The following is an 18403-nucleotide window of genomic DNA, read 5'->3' as shown; positions in this document are numbered from 1 at the left end:
TCTTGACTATGACTTTTCTTTTGCAAATAACGTGTACCAGGTATCCAGAAATTTGAGCTACAGTTGTCCAAAACATCAGATATACTTCCAATATTTCTGCTGAATTCTTTAAGACGTTTATCTTTAATAGAAACTCCAAACTCAGAAGGAGAAGGACATTGTTTTGATACAAAACAATTACTTCTAGATAATTTCATATCAAGTGATGGTTGTCTGAATTGTTCTTTTGCAGAACGACTATCATTAAAATCAATTGGATTTGATATTTCACTTGATGGTGTTCCTGGTGATAATGAAGATACAGGGCTATGGGTTTTAAAAGTAGAACTATATGACGGACGTACAACAACTTTTGGAGGAAGGCTTAATCTTGAAGTTGGTTGAGCACGTTCAACAACATTGTAATTAACTTTTTTTGTTGAACCAATTGATTCAGTCATAACAGCAAGCTCTGGTTCAACTTCAATTTTATTAACATCTTCAAGTCCAGTATTAATTAAATCATCCAAGTCAATTTCAGCCATTTGAAGTGAAACTAAAAAGTTTAAAAATTATTTTAAGAATTTTGTATTCAAATTAACCATTAATTTATGTTTTACTTTAAGTAATTTTTAAGCTGTTCTATAAAAAAAAATCTTCACAACTTTTGTTTCAGAACAAGTCATGAAAAGTCCTATTGGAGTTATTTATATTCTTTTTATAATTCAATAATATATTTTATTATTTTATTTTATTATTTTGAAACTCAATAATTTCAAATAAAAAAAATTTTTTAAAATATTTTACTTTTTTTATTTCATAAAAATCTACAAAAACACTTTTCTTTTTTTTTACTTATTCTTAATTCAAAAATACTCATTACAAATTAGGAAATTGATTGAAATTCTCATTGGAAATTCTTTCAATTAGAAAATTAGAATATCATTGCAGTATTTTCTATAGTCCTATCTTCTAATACAATAGGTTTAGTTGTTGTATTTTTTAATAATACATCACCTACTAACTTAACATTTTTTCCAAAAATAATATTTCCATCAACAACAAGTGCGTTGAGGTGTTCAATATTAGGAATTTGTTGCATATGTTTTTGGTAATCACTAATAAATTGGAAATCTTTACTAAATGTAACTGATGGTGGAATATCTGTTACCTTTCGAGCATTGTCAACCATGTGGCCTGACTCATTTAATCCAAATAATGTACTTTGAATAATAAATAAATCATTACATGCTTTTACTGGAAGGAATCTTGATCTTGGAACAATATATGCAGTAGTATGTTCAAATGCACTTACTGCACACCCAACTGCAATTTCTAATTGAATGACATCTCTTTGTCCGTCTTTTTTACGATTAACAATAATATCCATATTATTTAATAATGTCCTTTTTTCAACAACATGTTGGATAGCAGACATATTCATCCAAATATTATTAGTGTTAAATACTTTAAACTTCTTAATATCTTTAAATTCTGCAACATGTTCAGTTGGAACTTGTGCAATTTCTAACATTTTTAATTTATCACCATATCTAATAAGAGTACCTCCTTTAACATCATTTAAAGTTTTTGGAGTTAATTCTAAGGCAAAATCAAAATGATTTTTAGCAAAATGATGCATAATACTAATATCAGGAATAGCACCAAGATTATCTGAATTTGATAAGAATAAGTATTCTTTTCCTTCTTCTTTTAATATTTGGAATGCCTTAGAGTCAACAAATGATTGTAAAAAATCTCCATGTCCTGGTGGATACCATTCTTCTTTTCTTCCATTTAATTCAGTACATACAGGAAGAAGAGTTTGTGCATCAATTCTAGGAAATTTATGTTGTAAGAAAGTTAGTATTCTTACGTCATTATCTTGTTCATATTTTTTAATAACTTTCTCTGTTTCAACATTAGTAGAAAAAGAGTTCATAAGAACTAATGGAACAACAACCCCATATTCACGAGATAATGCTTTTAATTGAAGTATTATAATATCTAAGAATGTCAATCCATTTCTAACTTCAATTACACTTTTTGGACCAGTACATCCCATAGAAGTTCCTAATCCTCCATTGATCTTAATAATACAAATTTTCTTTAAAAGTGCTATAATCTCTTCTTTTGTAAAATCTTTATCTAATGTACAATAATCTACAGAAAACTCTTTTGGAAGTGATTCAACTTTTTCCCATTCAATACCAGTAGTCTTTTTATCTATTTGTTCAAGATAAGCATTATGGAGAATTTGAAATGACTTTAAATTCTTAGTGTCATCTTCACTGGCTCCTTGTTGAAGAAGGTGTTGGATAATTTCTTCAGTCTTTAATCTGATCTCTTGAGTATTCATCTGATTAATTTTAAGTTCCATGAGACATTCTTATCTTAAAAAGAATATTCTACATGTAAATATTTAAAATGGAACCTCAAAGTTCTTTTATCTTTAAAATAGTCTCTATTTATTATTTTTTTTGTTTATACTTTTGAAAAGATGTTTTTTTAATACACATACAACAATTTGATTGAACAATTGACATAGGTATATTGTGATTAAATAAATATAGATAAGATAATACAAAGTTGTAAAATTAAATGAAATATGAATATAAATAATAAAAAATAAGAGTATTTTATTATTGAATAAATCAGATATTAAACTGTATTAATACTAACCAATAATAGTAGTAAGAGTAAACATATAATGAACAATTCATTAGTAACTATATTACTTTTTAAATAAGAAATATACATATGGGGTTATCTTAATAAAAAAATAATATGTTAAAAAAATGATAAACTATGAAAATTGAATAAAATTATCAAAACAAAAAAATATAAAATAGTTTGTTATGATACAATAAAATACAAAAATAAATAAATTATATTAATAGATTCGTTTATACTATAAAAAAAAAAGAAATGATTCAATGATTAAAAATAAAAAAAATCAATTTCTAAATTGTTGATATAAAATAGTTATTATATCTTCACTTAAATAAAAAGACTTTATTTCTGAATAAATAATAAATGCAAATTAATAATTTTTATTAAATAATTAGAGTTACATATTAAATAGAATTGATTAAACTAATTAACAAACATTAATAATGAATATTTTTAGAATATATACAAAAAGAAAAATTTTTTATAATTTAAGAAATATTTAAATCATTCTTTCAAAATCTATTGATAGTATTCCAGTTCATTTATTATTTTACATATTTTCTTATACATTCAAGTTGTTAAACAAAATTGTTAATTATCATTTGATAAATATCTTTATTTATTGTCATTGTTATTTTTCATCATTTAATTAGTTTTGTATAAATTTCTTTAGTGTTCTTTATCTATAATAAATTTATACATTACTAATACTCATCTATTTTAATTTTTTGATTCTTTATTATTTCACTTGCACTTTTGTATACTCTCTTCTTTCTATAAATTTTTTTTCTTCTCTGTTTAATCAAAAGAAAAGCTGTTTACTTAGTTTTTTTTGTTTAGGTATTTTATTAGTATTTCTTAATTTATAAATTTGTTGACTCAAAACAACTACTACTTCGTGACATCTCTTATCAAAGTTTCTTGCCCAATTGGTGATGGTTTTTCTTCTCTTTCTTTTTTTTTATTAAATTAATGAAACTAAAATATTTTTTGAAAGTCTTTAACAAAGAGTTCATTTTAATTGTTTCAAGAGATTGGTTCAAATGCAATCTAAAAGGTGTATAGTTCTAACTTAATAGTTAAAATAGAGAAAAGAAAATAGTTTAATTAGTAAGGAGGAAATGGTACAGTTGGATGCAGGTTATTTATTCCGAGATTCAAAAAATTGAGAAATAAAAGAGTATGGAAGTCAAAATGTTAGTAGAAATCCAATTATAAAAAAAGAAAAAAGTTTTCAATATTTTTGTTATTGAATTTAAGAAAAAAGAAGAAAAGTTCCAAAAGGAAAGAAAAAAAGGGTAAATTATAAAATGAATAGAACTCTAAATCATTTTATATCTAATAAATGAGGGTAGTTACTCATTCCATTATCTCTCTTTTAACCGATGAAGAAAATTTAAGTGCTGAAGATGTTGAAATAATTTCTGGAGAGATTAAAGAGTCATTAGAATCATTTGTACCAATACCATTACACTCATATGAAAAAATAAAAAGAAGTAATTCTGCATGTTTAAGTTCTGATTTTGTTTGTTAAAGAAATGTTTTTATTAAACAAATAAAATATTTATTATATTTATAAATAGATTATTCCATTTGTAAAATGTGAAGAATCAATGTTTTCTTATTTAGCACCACTGTGTTCAGTTGAGATAACAAAAAATAATAATGAACAAATATTAACACTTTCAAGTAGAGTTTTAGATTTAATGAATACACAACCTTCATTTCAAAAAAAACTTCTAAATAAAAATAAAAATTATTCATTACCAGAACTTTGTAAGGATCAACAAGGAAGTAGAAAAATACAACAGTTTTTTGAAATTGCTACAGAAGAAGAAATTGATCAAATATTTAGATTAATTTATTCAGATTCAATTGAACTTATGATAGATTTATTTGGAAATTATGTTATTCAAAAATTATTAGAACATGGAACAAAAAAACATGTTCATTTATTATTTGAAAAATTACAAGGAAATGTTGTAAAATTATCACTTCATATGTATGGCTGTCGTGTTATTCAAAAAATTCTTGAAGTTCTTTCTTCAGAAGAAGTAAGAATTATTTCGGCAGAAATTAAATCAAATGTTTCAACATTTATTGAAGATCAAAATGGAAATCATGTTATTCAAAAATTTATTGATTTTGCATCAGAAATTGATTTAAATTTTATGATAGATGAAATTTATACAAAAGCCGTTGAATATTCTAAACATCCATATGGTTGTAGAGTTATTCAACGACTAATAGAAAAAAATTCACAAAATTGTGTTAAGAGAGTAACAGATAAATTAGTTGAATATGTATGGGAATTATCAATTAATCAATATGGAAATTATGTTATTCAACACCTTATTCAATATGGTACTAATGAACAAAGAATAAAAATAGTTAATAATATTAAAGGTAAATTATATGAATATTCAATGAAAAAATATTCTAGTAATGTTGTTGAAAAATGTATTCGTTGTTGTGAATCAAGAGAACAAATTATTCTTGTTAATGAACTTTGTAATAGCAATGTTACTAATAAACAAATTAATGAAATGATTTGTGATCCGTATGCCAATTATGTTATTCAAAGATTAATAGAAATGATGGATGCAAATCAAAAAAATTATTTCATTGAAACTTTTATTTCACCAAATATTGATGCATTAAGAAGAAATACACATGCCAAACATTTGATTCAAAGAATTGTTACATCAACTTTATAGATATGTTAAGATAGTATTATAAATAAATTAATCTTTTAAATAAAGATTCTATTTAAAAAAGAACATAAAAATTAGACAATTAGAATTTACATAAAATCTAATTCAATAATTTTTAACTAAACTTCTTGTGTTTTATTTAAATATTTTCAATTCGATGTATACATTTATTATGAAAAAAGTTAAGGAATACAAACCACTCTTTTAACCATAACGACCTATTTAATAATAATTTATAATTTACTCCAGCATTTTTAATAGAAGAAAGTATATTAATAAATGAATCACAATCCATAAAATAATAACTATCAATTTCACTTATATCAAGTGATATTGAAGAATTAATTTCTTGACATAATTGAATTGCTTTATTTATTTCATTCTTTTCATATGAATTAAAATAATTAAAATATATTGTTCTAAAATGTGGATATAAACTACTATCATTGTTTTTTTGATAATATCGTTTAAAAAATTCATAATCTAATACATCAATTCCTCCATAATTTTTGTATATATTTTTTAATTTTATATCTAATTCTTTTAATTCAACCATGTAATTAATATCAGTATCACCAAATCCAAAATTATAAACATTATGAAATTGAATACCAATGTACTTCTTTGAACTACTTTCTTCTTTACTTAACCATGGAATAACCATTTTTTCTATTATAGTTATATTATTATTTGGAACAATAAATACTAAATTATATCCCTTCATCAATTCTTCAAATGTAGTTCCATTTTTATCTATTGTTTGGTTCATATAAAATGTAGGTACTGTTAATGTAAGTTCATGGTTTTTTAAGTAAATAGAATATAGTTCTAATGAATTTTTCCAATCTTCCCATGCTTTATATTCAGGTTGTCTCCATGTCGATAAAACATGTGGAAGCATAAAAATATTCATTTCATAAGAAGTAGCAGACGTAATAAAATATAAAGTAAATACATAATCATGGAATGTATTAAGTTATTTTTTTATCAATAATATTTTTGTTTATTTTTTAGAGTTCATTTTTATTTTTCTTTTCTTTTAAATATCAACTTCTCAAAAACTATCTCATTACATCTCATTTCTTTTATTTAAATTTAAATACTCCCAAAAAACTTAAAATTAATCTAAAAAAAATTTTTTTTTAAGATTTATTCTTTTCTTTCTTGCTTCATGTTTCAATTACATAAAAGAAAATATGACACTGAAGAGATAAATTCCAATAAGAGTTTTAAAAAAACTCATTGTAAAGACTTATTGTTTTGTGATAATGTATCAAATAAAATAACACAAAATGAAGATCCTTTAACTCGTTTAAGAAGAAGCGAATTATCAACAACAAGAAAAGTAAAACAATACACACCATCAGAAGGGATTAACGAAAAAGAAATCATTCAAATCTCAAACTTTGGTATTTCTCAACCAACAACAATGGCCAGTTTCATTTCTAAAATTGTTAAAGCAAAACAGGAATTAATACCTTGTGTATCATCAAATAATCTAACTAAAGTTGTTAATATTCTCGCTCCATTAATTGATAATTTATATATTAATCTAAAACCAGCAGTATATGCCTCATTACACGATTATATTACTTCACTTCTTTCAACATTTTCTAAAGAATTACAAAACAAATTATATTTATTACATGCCAATGACCAATTAAATTTATTACTAAATTACGAAGAAGTAATTGACTCAGTAACAAAGAATCATCTTTCAAATTTATATCTTCATTCCATTATTTTAATTCTTATAAAACCATTTCTTTCACCAAATGATTTCAAAACAAAACAAACTAAAATTATTAATCAAATAGGATTTATTCCTATTAATTTTGGAGTTGAGCAATATGTTTGGTTTATGACTAAACAAGGATTTGTATGGAGTACTTTACTTCAAACTTTAATTAATATTGAAAATAAAAATGGAGTTGGTGACCCTACAGTCACTCATTGTTTATTCTGTGTTGTAGGTGAAATGGGAATTCCTTTAACTGAATACATATCTCTCTCAAACGATAGTCAAACACTGGCAGGCATTATCAAAGGAATGACTGCCAATGAAATATCACATGAAGCAATTTCACTGTTTAATGCAATTAATAAAACAACAAATACAATAGAACTTAAATTGAAAGCTATTTGTACATTAGGAAGAGCTCTTGGAAAAGCAACAAAGTTGGAGAATGCAGAAGACATTAATCTCGCAATGTGGAAGTTAGCTTCTAGTATTAATACTAGTGAAGAAATGATTAAATTTTCAACTGATCTTATTGGGTGTACTGCTCGTCATTGTTCTATTAAAACATTAGACCAAGTTTTGCGATCAATTGGTAACAAGCTTGATAAATTTGGAACGAAACAAGCCGACAAATTAGATAAAATAATATTAAAAGCTATTGCTCCATTAACTGGAAGACAATTATGTAGTATTCTCAGTTGTGATGGTATGTCAAAAATGTTTGAATTTTTAAGTATTGAACAACAAGAAAGTATTGCGTCTCCATTATTTATTAAAATTGAATTGTTAAGGTATGAAAGAAGAGTCCCTTTAAATGACATTCGAACAATTCAAATTTTACTTCGATTAGGACAACATTTAGATTCAAAAACAAGAATAGAAAGAATGTCCTCTTCATGTGAAACAGAAAGAGCTATTATGTATTTTATAGAGTGTGTAGATTTTGGAAAAAATCTTGACCGTCAAATGACTTTCTATAGTGATTGTAGACAATCATTCTTTCACTCAATCACTATTAAGACATTATTAATTCATTTAGCTTTAAGACTAACTGTTTATTCACAAAAGTTACATTCAAAAGATACAAGAAAATCTTTTGTAAGAGGAAGTCTTGCATTTGTGTATTGTACGATTTTTGAATTAAACTCATCATTTGAAATAGGTAAATTAGCAGTATTAGGATGTTCTGTTTCATTAAAAGTTGAATCATTTGCACAAGCAGATGCATTTATGAAAATTGCACTTTCAATAGTCCAAGAAAGAAAAGAAGAATTAGAATTAGATCAATTAAGAACATTACTAAAAGAAATTTGGGGACTCTCATTAGCATATCCTGATAATACTCCACTTGAAATTCCAATTCAATTAATGAAAGTTCCAATTGGAAAAAGTATTGAAGATATAGAGTATTTGTGTGGAGTATTACAAATGATTGTATCTTTTGCTATGCCATCATTTTTATATCATATAGAAAATGTTGAGTCTGATGATACATTATTTAGAGGTGATACAACTTATATTGAAGAAAATGGAAATCTATTAATTAATATTATATCAATGATAAAAGAACGTATTCTTAATGAAGAATTAGTTGGAAATAACAAACTTCGAGGAATTGGTTTATTTATTGATACTCTTTTAACTGTGACTGAACCAAATGAAAAGTTATTAAAATTTTGTGATAAACTAATAACGTCTATTCAACCCATTGACTCTCAATTACAATATGCAAAATATATATCAAAAATATCAAATAAACTTCAACAAAGAATTGAGCAATTAGAAAATAGTTCAAACGAAGAATAAAAAAATAATTTTTATAATTGAAATGATTTTAAAAAAAATTAAAAAATATTTTATTTAATTTTTAGTTGGAATACAATACAATCACAGGTTTTGTTTTGCAAATACACCAAATTGGGTACTTGAAAAATAAACCGCAGTTTCAACTTCTTCTGGATTTAACCCAAAATTTTGAAGGAATTGTTGAACAACTTCAATATTTCCTGTTGTTTGTACGCAATCAGCACGTTCACTTAAAAGTTCTAAATTTTCTTTACATCTATTTCCCTGCATAGTTGAAAAACGAGGAAAGTGCATTGGAATAAATACAGTCATTTTGTATTTTTTTATATTATATTTTTGTTTAGTAAATGAATTTTCAGTTCCATTAAGAATCGTATTAGACCTTTTTTTAGGGCTGTCAGTTCTTTGAACCATATTTAAATATTCCTGTGTCTCTTTTCTATCTATTCTTGATGTTGTTGAATTGAAAAAATAACTAGATGACTCTGTTAGTTCTAATGATTGTAAAGGTGGAGTTTCTTGATGAATTGAAAGAGTATCACCAGAAACAAAATTACTTTGAGACATACCTAATCCAAATGAATTTTGTGAAAAATTTTTTGGTTGAATACAAATAATTGGTGTTTCAGTTTCTTGATCAGCCTCTTGAGGAGTTAAAAGTCTCCAATCAGGATATCTAATTAATAATTTTTCATTTTTAATAACAGGATATTCAACATTATATCTTTTATGTAAATGAAGTTTTCTTTGTGGTGGATATAAATGTGCTTCTTTAAGAAATTGAACTGTTTCTTCATTTTCACGAATAACAGTATGTTTTGGTGTACCAATAATTCGTTCTATTTGATCACAATATGTTTTACATGCATTAAATTCATTTTGATGACTTAAACTACCAACCCAAATATATACATTTCCTTCCATTGCAAAAACAACAAAGCATCCTCTTGAATCAAATATAGAATCTAATGGATAATATGGGGAATCTCCTGGTGTTAACATTTGAATTGTTGTTTTTTCTCCAATTAAAGAATTTTCTGAACCAACAGTTAAAGCACGAGCAATATAAATAGGATAAATACTAGAATTTATATGTGGACGTAATTTACTATAAACAACATGAGACGGTTTATGTGTTTGTAATAATACTTGAAAATTCTTTAACTGAAATTCAAAACTAATATTTGGACATGCTACACTTCTCCTTGTTCTTACTTCTGCTAATGCTTCATCGAAAGTAAATTTATTTGCATACATTAAATATGATAAAACAAGTGATACACTTCTACTAATTCCAGCATGGCAATGAACGAGACATTTATTCTTTTTATTTGCTTTCCTTAAATTAGTTAAAAAATCGATAGCATGAAAAATAAAACTAGATAAATCTTGTTCTGTATCATCACTCATATCAAATGCTAAGTATTTAAATTTTTGTGGAAATCCTGTTTTTGCAACTCCAATCGCTGCATTAATAATATATCCAATTTCTGTTTTCTAATAAGAAGATGAACTTGTTTTATTTCTTCATTACTTATCATGAAATTTAATAACATAAAAAATTAAAACAAACTTCTAATATTTCAGGATCTGCTGCTGTCATTTCTCCAGAAATGAATAACCAATCTTCAATCTCACTTAATTCATTTCTGTTTACTCTTAAACTAGGAGGTAATGCCATACTAGGATCATTTCTTAATGTTGCATCTCTTACGTCATGTGCCTTTGAAAGGTCAATCTTCATTTTCATCATTATCATCTTTCTTTTCGGTCGTTGTTTTTCTGTCTCGCCACTCATTTTGATTGAAATTTTATAAACTGAGTTCAATTTTCTTTTTTTTATTCTCTTTTTTTATTTCTTCCTAATATCCCGATTATACACTATATTCTTAAGGATTTTTTTAATTTTTAGTTTAGATCTATGATTTTGATAATTTAAAAAAAAATTCTATTAATAAATTTGTTTCTAAATTAATCCAATTTGAAATTATTGTACATCAACTGTCTTCATTAATTCATCAAAATCTTCTTTTGAATAATGTTGTTTTATTAAACTAATTCTTGGAGTTAAAATACCATGAGATTCTATTACAGGACGAGCAGTAATAATTGGAAGAGTAATATCACAATAATAGTCCAAGTGCAGAAGATTCCAAGCAAATTGGTCGATTGTAACAACTTCATAATGTTTACCATCGACCCTATATTTTAAAGGTCTATAATCGTAATACAATGGTTCAATAAATTGATAACACTCTTTTGAAGAACCAACAAGCCTTAAATAAAATGCTCCAATAGCACGAACATATTTAAATTCATCATTCATAATATATTCATAGATAATACTTTTATCAGGTCTAAGCATTAACAATTTCATTATTAAAACTATAAATTTTGTTGGTTTTTTTAATATACCATACGTTCCACCAAAATCGTGTAATTTAATAATCTCATCAAGAATTGTTTCACTGGTTAATGTAAAACATTGTTGTTTCCAGTATTCACAATTATATATTTTATTTCTAAGAATTGTTTCAAGACGACGTTCTGGACCAGACATAAAATAATAAAAAAGAAGAAATTTTGTTTTATTTCATTATATTTTTCTTTTTTCTTTTAAATCTAAAAATTAATAATTGAACTAATTATTTTTTTGTTTATATGTCGTTTAGTGAATTAACAATTTCATTTGATGGTTCAGCAAATATAGTTACTGGAACTCTTTACGTTATTTTATTTACATGCGTTTGTACATATTTGTCATTTAAATTTTTTTCAAGAGAAATAAATATTTCATATATTATGTTAATTCTATTATTCCTTGCAAAAACAATATGTTTTTCTGTTTATGGAATAATGTCAATTTATGGTAAAAAGAATTGTGAATTATTTTATTTAACAAGATTGGCTTATTTTTGTACTTTTTTATTAATTACATATACTTATTATCATTGGTGCAATTCATTTTGTGAAAATGAAATTAAAATAGTTGAAATGAAAGTTGTTAAATGGACAATTCTTTTAATGAATATTATTGTATTTGTTGCAATAACTTCTGCATTTTTTTATTATCTTGCACAAGGAAGTTATTGCTCTGACTCAAATACTTTTGCAGTAAAACTTAATACTTGGATGATTACTTCAAGTAATTTATTAGTTGCTTTTTTCTGTGTAACATTCACAATTTATTTAATTTATGCATACAGAAAGACAGTTCATCACTTATTATCACTTCAATCAAAGAGGTCATTTAGTATTGTAATTATTTGCTCTTTTATTCTTGTATTTGAAATGACAATGAGGGTTGTTTTCCATCTTTATAAACCGATAACAAATCATTATATGAACGATATTCTTTTTAGATCAGGAACATATTACATTCCTGATATTATCGAATACACAATTATATGTTTGTTTTATGGTACAATTCAATTATTTAATTTTAAATGATAATAACATATAGTAATTATGTGGAACCTTGATGTAATATCAGCTTCAATAACAAAACATGATGAAAAAGAATTATTAAAACGTTCAGAAATTATTATTAGAAATATCACAATACGTTATTATGATAAAACAGATATAAGTCATAGAGATTTGTTTGAAAAATTTATGCAACCTGAGTCTGGTTCAAATAAAACTGATGAAAGTGATGACGCTCCTATAACAGATGAAACTTATCGTAACTCTTGTGTTTTATCTAATGTTAAAAATCCTTTATTAATGAATGATGATAATCCAGATATTTTGTAAAATACTCTCTTTATTTAATTCAATTAAAATATTTAAAACCCTAAACAAAAGACCATCATTTTCTTAAAAAAAAATTTAGAATCCAATTTTTTCAGCATATTTCTTGGCATTTGCCTTAACGATTCCATCATACTTCTTCATATAAGCAGCTTGTTTAGCAGTTCTCTTAACAGTACCTTTAAGAAGATTATTTTCAACTTTTACTTTAACAACCTTTCCATCTACTTTTTGTGCTTTAACAAATCTCTTAGCAACTGATTGGTTTAATGCTTCTTTCTTAGCGGCAAGAATCTTTTCAACTTTAGCTGCATATTGTGCTTTATGTGCTGCTTGTGCTTTAGCAACTTGTGCAAGTTTATGTGAAGCAATTTTAGCATATGGATTTAATTTGACCATAGCAGCCCAGTTCTTAAGTGGATTTGTTCTCTTTGGTACTTTTGGTAAAACAATTTTAGCTCTAAGAAGTTTAGCTTTTTCAGCAGCAACAACAACTCTCTTCATATCTGGAACAGCCATTTGAGCATGAGCAATTCTAAATCCTGATTTACCTTGTGCCATCTTCTTTTGAGTTCCAAAGATAGTGTTAAGTTTCTTGAATGCTGATTCTGTCCAAATAATGAATCTACCCATATGACATCCTGGTGCAAGATTAAGAACTGAAAGATTTTCAACACGGCATGTATCTACACCTGGAATATTTCTAAATGCTTTAACAGCTTGAAGATCATCATTACCATAAACAACTAATGGTCCCTTTCTTTCCTTAATCTTTCTTCCTCTCATTTTTCCTTGACCAGCACGAATAGTCTTTGAAGCAATAACTTTAAGAACATCTGAATAAGCATTAATTTTCTTTAAGAGATAAACAGCTTGTTTGGTCTTCTTAATAACTGAAATTGATTTTGAATTAACAACTAATGGAATTTGTGGTACTCCAGCAATATGATGTCCACGTGCTGAAACAAGAGCTGGAACAGCTGAAGCAGCAATACATGAAACAACAGCAAATCTTCTCATTTGTTTTGGTGTTTTTCTTTGCCATTTTCTGAAGTTCTTAAGTGGAGAGAACATATGACCCTTTCTAGTCATATTACCAAAAGCACCTTGTCCGTTTCTTCCTGATCCTGATCCACTAATTCTTGGAATTCTAGCTACAGCTCTTCCAGTTCCCCATGAAATGGCTGAGTGTTGTTTACCAGCTTCAGTTGATACTCCTTCTGGTTGTCTAGTGTTTTTACTTTGATTTCTATAAACGAAATGAACTACATCCCCTCTAATTGGTGCAAGAAAAACTGCTGGAAGTCTAACTGGTGTTTTTTCAGCTTCTCCAGTGATTCCATCATAAATAGTGACAAATGGTCTGCTGCTCATTCCAATTATCGCTTGAATTTTTAGTAAAACCCTAGTTCTTAAGTTAGATCTCAGGGTTTACTTCTAATTTAGTTTTTCTCATTTATAATAACATTTTTTTTCTTTTTGTTATTTATTTTTTTTTTTAATTCCTTCTTATTTCATTTCAAATATATTATTATCTTTAATTCTTGTGTATGAAATACTTTTTTTATTACTTTGAGTTAATTCTTTATTTCTTTTGGTGTTTTTTATAATTTCATTATATATTAAACGAAAAAGTAATTGATCTAAAATGATGATTATTGAAATGTATTATACTATTGTAACAACAATATTAGAGAGTGTTAAAATAATGTCACTAGTATAAACAGTTGTCTGTTCTAATTTAGTGATTATAAATTGGTTTAGTATTGTTTAATGTAAATATAATTATGTTTAAGAATGAACTTCATTTTTTTTAAATAAATTAAATTTGTTAATAATGGGACATGATTCAAAGCAAGTAAATAATAAATAAAGAAAATTAAATGAAAGAGAAATGAATAACTACAATATTAATTTTTTTAAAGTCCAATAGAAGTTCAAAAAGATAATTAGAACTAAAAAATAGAATATAATTTCTAAATGTATGATTTTATGAAAGTTTATTGGTTATATCAATCAAGTGATTTAGCCTTAGCTGACAGTTCTAAAGAACCAACTAATAGTCCAGAAAATATAACATGGGAATGGATATTGTATATAATATTTTGGGGGTTATTATTGTTTTATTTTATTTGTTTCATAATTGGAGGTATTGTGATTCAAATAATACGAAGAAAACAAAAATATATTGATTTTGGTAGTGATGAAGAAATTTATAGTTTTTCTGGTTCAAGTGTAAATTCTTATCCAGAAGATGAATATAATACTAAATGATTTGTTTGTAAATTAGAAGAATTTTATTCAAAGCAAAGTTTTTAGTTATACAAAAAAAAGAAATAGAAAGAAAAAACTAAAATAAGTAAAATCATTTGTTCAATCAATCAAAATATAGTCATTCCCTAATAAGAGATTATCATTTAAAATGATGTTGCTCCAAGTGCTGTTATCCTCATTCCTGTATTCATTTCTAACGAAATATTTCCTTCTCTATCAATAATTAATAATTTTCCGTCAGAATATCCAACAGCAAATCCAACCCATTCCCCAACAATAATTTGTTGAACTCCTCTAATTCTTCCTTCTCCTGTTTGAATAATTTGTTTCATAGGATATTCTTGTTCTTTTTCATCTTCTTCAATATCTAACTCATCTTCAATGCTATTATCTTCAATACCATCTTTTATTTTTTCATCTACCTTTTCTTTCTCTTCTTGATTTTCATTTTCCATTTTTTCTTTAGTTCGTTCAATTGTTTCCATTTCTTCAATATTTGCAGTAGCAACTTTTTCATCATCTGAATTTAAAGAAATGTCTGAATCGCTCTTTTGTTCTTTCAAATCAATACCTTCCTCTTGTTCTTCTTTCTTTTCATTATCATCACCTTCTTTTAATTCATTAAATTTATTTATAATTTCTTTTTCTTTTTCAATTGTTTCTTTAATTTCTTCTGAAGTAATAAAATCCCAAGTAATAATTTCACCTTTATCAGTTCCTATCATAAGTAAATTGTCGAAAGATGAAGCAACACGTACAACTTGTTTTGGATTACATTCTAATATTTTAAATTCTTCAAACTTTCTGTTATAAACTGTTATTAAATTTTTATGTGAAATACAGAAAAATTCATCATTATGAACCCAATTAATTGTTTCTGGATCAAATGTTAACTTTGTTTCAAATGCTACTTTTCCACGATAAAGGTCAACAACTTTCATATATTTTTTTCCAATACATAAACAAATTTTTCCAGTTGAATCTAAAGCAATATCAACAACCCCATCTTTACTAACATGAATTTTATTAATTAAATCTACTTTCTTTGGTGATAGTTTGTAAAAAATAATATTTCCATCATCTGAACAAGAGATCATCTCTTCATTTAATATAACAATTTTATTAACTGTACCACTATGATCCATTAATGTACATACCTCTCTCTTAATTGTTAAGTCATACAACCTTATTAAATCGTCAGTTCCTCCAAGTGCTAAATAATGGGGAGACACTGCAACAGTTTTAATACAATTTTTATCAACTTTAAATCCAAATAACTGTTGTGACTTTAGTTCTAAGTTTTCATTAGACTGAAATTCCCAACCAGACAAGAAACTGTTATATGACCCAACAGCAACGATACTCATTTTCTTTAACTGAGATTTATTTTTCTTTTTTATAAAAACCCTTTTTTTTTTTTAATTTTGTTTTGACAAGTTTTTATCTTTTCATTTTTATTTTTAGAATGGTTTTTGGTTTAATAATTTATAGATTTTTCTTTTGTTCAAAAAGACTTTTACTCTATGGAAAAATATCAGTACTCTTCGAATTGTAATGAAAACCATAATTAAAGAAATCATTCAAACAGACCAAGGATTTCATTATCTCTTTACAGTTGATAATAGAATTCAGATTGTTGACGTTAATAAAGCAATTATCATAAGAGAGATTGATCTACGTAATGATACTGTTTTATGTACTCCACATAAAGTTATGTACAATGAAGGAAGAGTATGTTTTGTGTCACAAAATGGAATTGAGTTCTTTTCTGTTTATGGTGGATCATTTGAATTTATAGGATTAATTAACCAAGCCCAATTAATTGATGAAAATAATTCACCAATTTATATAACTGATGTAAGTTTAGATAAAGAACTAATTACATTTTCATCGAATATAGGGAAAGTATTATTAATGGACTATCCATCATTAAAAATGATATGTCAAATTCCATTAACTAAAACTCCATTAAGATGTATTAAATTATCAAGGGACGATTCAATGTTATATGGTATTGATGTTAATGGAATTTTTGTAGCAGTAGAATTACATCACTTTAAATTGTACGTAATGAGAGTTAAAGCTGAAGAAGATTTAAGAGAATACTTTAGTACAATAGACGATATGAATTTAACACTTACAAAAGATGGATGTCTTATTCAATGTGATGGACAAGTAGCACAATACCGAATAGATATGCCATCAATATTTAAATATCAAATAAAAGGTGTTCAAGATGTTAAATGTATAAATGATAAAATATATATTTCAACACTTAATCAAATATATGTTTTTGATCAATGTAATGAAGAAGCAATTCAACAATTTACTTTTAATTCACAACCACAACAAACCATGAAAACTGTTATTATATTTCCAAATATTTTAATTTACACAATCAACGGAATAACTTCTTATAAAATTCCTAATATTCCACAAAGAATGTCAGTTATTCCAAAAAAGTCTTTAAATGTTCTTTTTAAATCAATTAAAATACCAAATAACTTAACACTTCTTCAAATTCAATTAGGAAATGATAGAGAAATTTATGGGTTTGATTTAAATGGTATTATTTATCATTGTTGTCTTCCTAAATTATTACCATCTACTTCTCAAATTTATTTTAAAATGGAAAATTCAAAAACTGAATTTGAAAGATGTTGTATTACATCTAATGGTAATTATGGTTTATTTTCTGCTGGTAATAAACTTCTTCTTCAAGAATTAAAAACTGGAAATACTCATTTATTGTATACTCCAAAACAATTACCTGATGATAGTGTTAATATTATAAGTGCTTGTCCTTCTAATTCTTTTATTATAGGAATAGGATGTTTTAATGGTAATGTCTTTGAAATAAATACTAATAATTCAATTCCAATACATGTAACTTCTCATTTAAATTCTCCAATTATTGGAATTGGATTTATTAATAAAAAAATTATTTCATTATCAGAAAATGGAATATTAAATTTTGATGGAAAAACATTACACCTATCTATCTCTCCAATTTCTATGGACACATTTAATGAATTTATTATTATTAATGATCTTCATTCAGTAACACTATATTCAATAAATAACTGGAAAGTATTATATAAATTTGAAAGTTCATCACCAATTATTGATGCAAAATTTTCATGTGATGGAAAGTTTATTATTTGTGTTTCTAAAGATAGGTGTAATGTTTTAAGAAGTTCAGATCTTGGCATTTGTACATATCTTCTAGTTTCTTCACTTCAAAACCAATTAAAATTAAATACTCAAATTATTGGAATGACTGTTTCTAAAATTATTCCTTGTCAATTTGCTGTTTCTTTTCAAGGAGGTGTTGTGATGTTAATTGAACCCAGAACTTATTCTGATTGGATTTATTAATAAATTCAGTTATTTTTTCATTATTTATATTTTTCAAAAAAATGTTTTTCTTTTTCTCTTTCAAATAAATTATATTTTTTATTCG

The 18403-nt window shown here is 25.4% G+C and overlaps 11 protein-coding genes across 11 annotated transcripts in view, besides 25 other annotated features; 4 read left to right on the top strand and 7 right to left on the bottom strand.

Moving 5' to 3' along the window:
* The window catches only part of EDI_026850 (rap GTPase-activating protein, putative), a gene marked incomplete at both ends in the record, with an annotated part of 1631 nt that extends 1107 nt beyond the window's left edge, over positions 1-524 (bottom strand). Inside the window, one exon of the mRNA XM_001740134.1 lies at positions 75-524. Coding sequence (XP_001740186.1) covers positions 75-524 — 450 coding nt within the window. The remainder of the gene's footprint in view (positions 1-74) is intronic.
* Positions 525-682: 158 nt separating this feature from the next.
* Positions 683-806: a sequence feature (AT_rich).
* Positions 807-913: 107 nt separating this feature from the next.
* On the bottom strand, positions 914-2338 carry EDI_026840 (UTP--glucose-1-phosphate uridylyltransferase, putative; the record flags this gene model as incomplete). The annotated part of the gene is made up of 1 exon (XM_001740133.1): positions 914-2338. One exon carries the CDS (start codon positions 2336-2338, stop codon positions 914-916), a length of 1425 nt encoding a protein of 474 aa, XP_001740185.1.
* Positions 2339-2537: 199 nt separating this feature from the next.
* Positions 2538-2613: a microsatellite.
* Positions 2614-2750: 137 nt separating this feature from the next.
* Positions 2751-3046: a sequence feature (AT_rich).
* A 42-nt stretch (positions 3047-3088) lies between these two features.
* Positions 3089-3157: a sequence feature (AT_rich).
* A 449-nt stretch (positions 3158-3606) lies between these two features.
* Positions 3607-3644: a sequence feature (AT_rich).
* Positions 3645-3997: 353 nt separating this feature from the next.
* Positions 3998-5369, top strand: EDI_026830 (pumilio domain-containing protein C6G9.14, putative; the record flags this gene model as incomplete). Its single annotated transcript, XM_001740132.1, has 2 exons — positions 3998-4177; positions 4236-5369. The coding sequence occupies 2 exons, from the start codon at positions 3998-4000 to the stop codon at positions 5367-5369; spliced, it is 1314 nt and encodes a 437-aa protein (XP_001740184.1).
* Positions 4194-4234: a sequence feature (AT_rich).
* Positions 4393-4413: a sequence feature (AT_rich).
* A 14-nt stretch (positions 5370-5383) lies between the features above and the next one.
* Positions 5384-5429: a sequence feature (AT_rich).
* A 76-nt stretch (positions 5430-5505) lies between these two features.
* EDI_026820 (uncharacterized protein) lies at positions 5506-6279 on the bottom strand (the record flags this gene model as incomplete). The annotated part of the gene is made up of 1 exon (XM_001740131.1): positions 5506-6279. One exon carries the CDS (start codon positions 6277-6279, stop codon positions 5506-5508), a length of 774 nt encoding a protein of 257 aa, XP_001740183.1.
* Positions 5586-5609: a sequence feature (AT_rich).
* Positions 5760-5782: a sequence feature (AT_rich).
* Positions 5869-5915: a sequence feature (AT_rich).
* A 63-nt stretch (positions 6280-6342) lies between the features above and the next one.
* Positions 6343-6379: a sequence feature (AT_rich).
* A 101-nt stretch (positions 6380-6480) lies between these two features.
* Positions 6481-6520: a sequence feature (AT_rich).
* Positions 6521-6537: 17 nt separating this feature from the next.
* On the top strand, positions 6538-8913 carry EDI_026810 (esophageal cancer associated protein, putative; the record flags this gene model as incomplete). Its single annotated transcript, XM_001740130.1, has 1 exon — positions 6538-8913. One exon carries the CDS (start codon positions 6538-6540, stop codon positions 8911-8913), a length of 2376 nt encoding a protein of 791 aa, XP_001740182.1.
* Positions 8909-8977: a sequence feature (AT_rich).
* Positions 8978-8994: 17 nt separating this feature from the next.
* Positions 8995-10711, bottom strand: EDI_026800 (dual specificity protein phosphatase, putative; the record flags this gene model as incomplete). Its single annotated transcript, XM_001740129.1, has 2 exons — positions 8995-10410; positions 10487-10711. The coding sequence occupies 2 exons, from the start codon at positions 10709-10711 to the stop codon at positions 8995-8997; spliced, it is 1641 nt and encodes a 546-aa protein (XP_001740181.1).
* Positions 9230-9251: a sequence feature (AT_rich).
* A 132-nt stretch (positions 10712-10843) lies between the features above and the next one.
* Positions 10844-10875: a sequence feature (AT_rich).
* A 25-nt stretch (positions 10876-10900) lies between these two features.
* Positions 10901-11473, bottom strand: EDI_026790 (pre-mRNA-splicing factor 38A, putative; the record flags this gene model as incomplete). Its single annotated transcript, XM_001740128.1, has 1 exon — positions 10901-11473. One exon carries the CDS (start codon positions 11471-11473, stop codon positions 10901-10903), a length of 573 nt encoding a protein of 190 aa, XP_001740180.1.
* Positions 11472-11576: a sequence feature (AT_rich).
* EDI_026780 (uncharacterized protein) lies at positions 11575-12669 on the top strand (the record flags this gene model as incomplete). Its single annotated transcript, XM_001740127.1, has 2 exons — positions 11575-12322; positions 12377-12669. 2 exons carry the CDS (start codon positions 11575-11577, stop codon positions 12667-12669), a joined length of 1041 nt encoding a protein of 346 aa, XP_001740179.1.
* Positions 12670-12678: 9 nt separating this feature from the next.
* Positions 12679-12707: a sequence feature (AT_rich).
* Positions 12708-12744: 37 nt separating this feature from the next.
* Positions 12745-14040, bottom strand: EDI_026770 (60S ribosomal protein L4, putative; the record flags this gene model as incomplete). Its single annotated transcript, XM_001740126.1, has 1 exon — positions 12745-14040. The coding sequence occupies one exon, from the start codon at positions 14038-14040 to the stop codon at positions 12745-12747; it is 1296 nt and encodes a 431-aa protein (XP_001740178.1).
* A 56-nt stretch (positions 14041-14096) lies between these two features.
* Positions 14097-14271: a microsatellite.
* A 201-nt stretch (positions 14272-14472) lies between these two features.
* Positions 14473-14505: a sequence feature (AT_rich).
* A 578-nt stretch (positions 14506-15083) lies between these two features.
* Positions 15084-16307, bottom strand: EDI_026760 (uncharacterized protein; the record flags this gene model as incomplete). The annotated part of the gene is made up of 1 exon (XM_001740125.1): positions 15084-16307. The coding sequence occupies one exon, from the start codon at positions 16305-16307 to the stop codon at positions 15084-15086; it is 1224 nt and encodes a 407-aa protein (XP_001740177.1).
* Positions 15279-15403: a microsatellite.
* Positions 15552-15580: a sequence feature (AT_rich).
* A 42-nt stretch (positions 16308-16349) lies between the features above and the next one.
* Positions 16350-16403: a microsatellite.
* Positions 16404-16494: 91 nt separating this feature from the next.
* EDI_026750 (uncharacterized protein) lies at positions 16495-18318 on the top strand (the record flags this gene model as incomplete). The annotated part of the gene is made up of 1 exon (XM_001740124.1): positions 16495-18318. The coding sequence occupies one exon, from the start codon at positions 16495-16497 to the stop codon at positions 18316-18318; it is 1824 nt and encodes a 607-aa protein (XP_001740176.1).
* Positions 17865-17887: a sequence feature (AT_rich).
* Positions 18310-18403: part of a sequence feature (AT_rich) that runs on past the window's edge.

This window comes from Entamoeba dispar, genomic scaffold, assembly GCF_000209125.1.
Source record: "Entamoeba dispar SAW760 scf_1105229462713 genomic scaffold, whole genome shotgun sequence".
Lineage (NCBI taxonomy): Eukaryota > Evosea > Mastigamoebida > Endamoebidae > Entamoeba > Entamoeba dispar.
The sequence above is the reverse complement of the archived record's forward strand: the minus strand, read 5'-3'. Positions and strand labels throughout refer to the sequence as shown.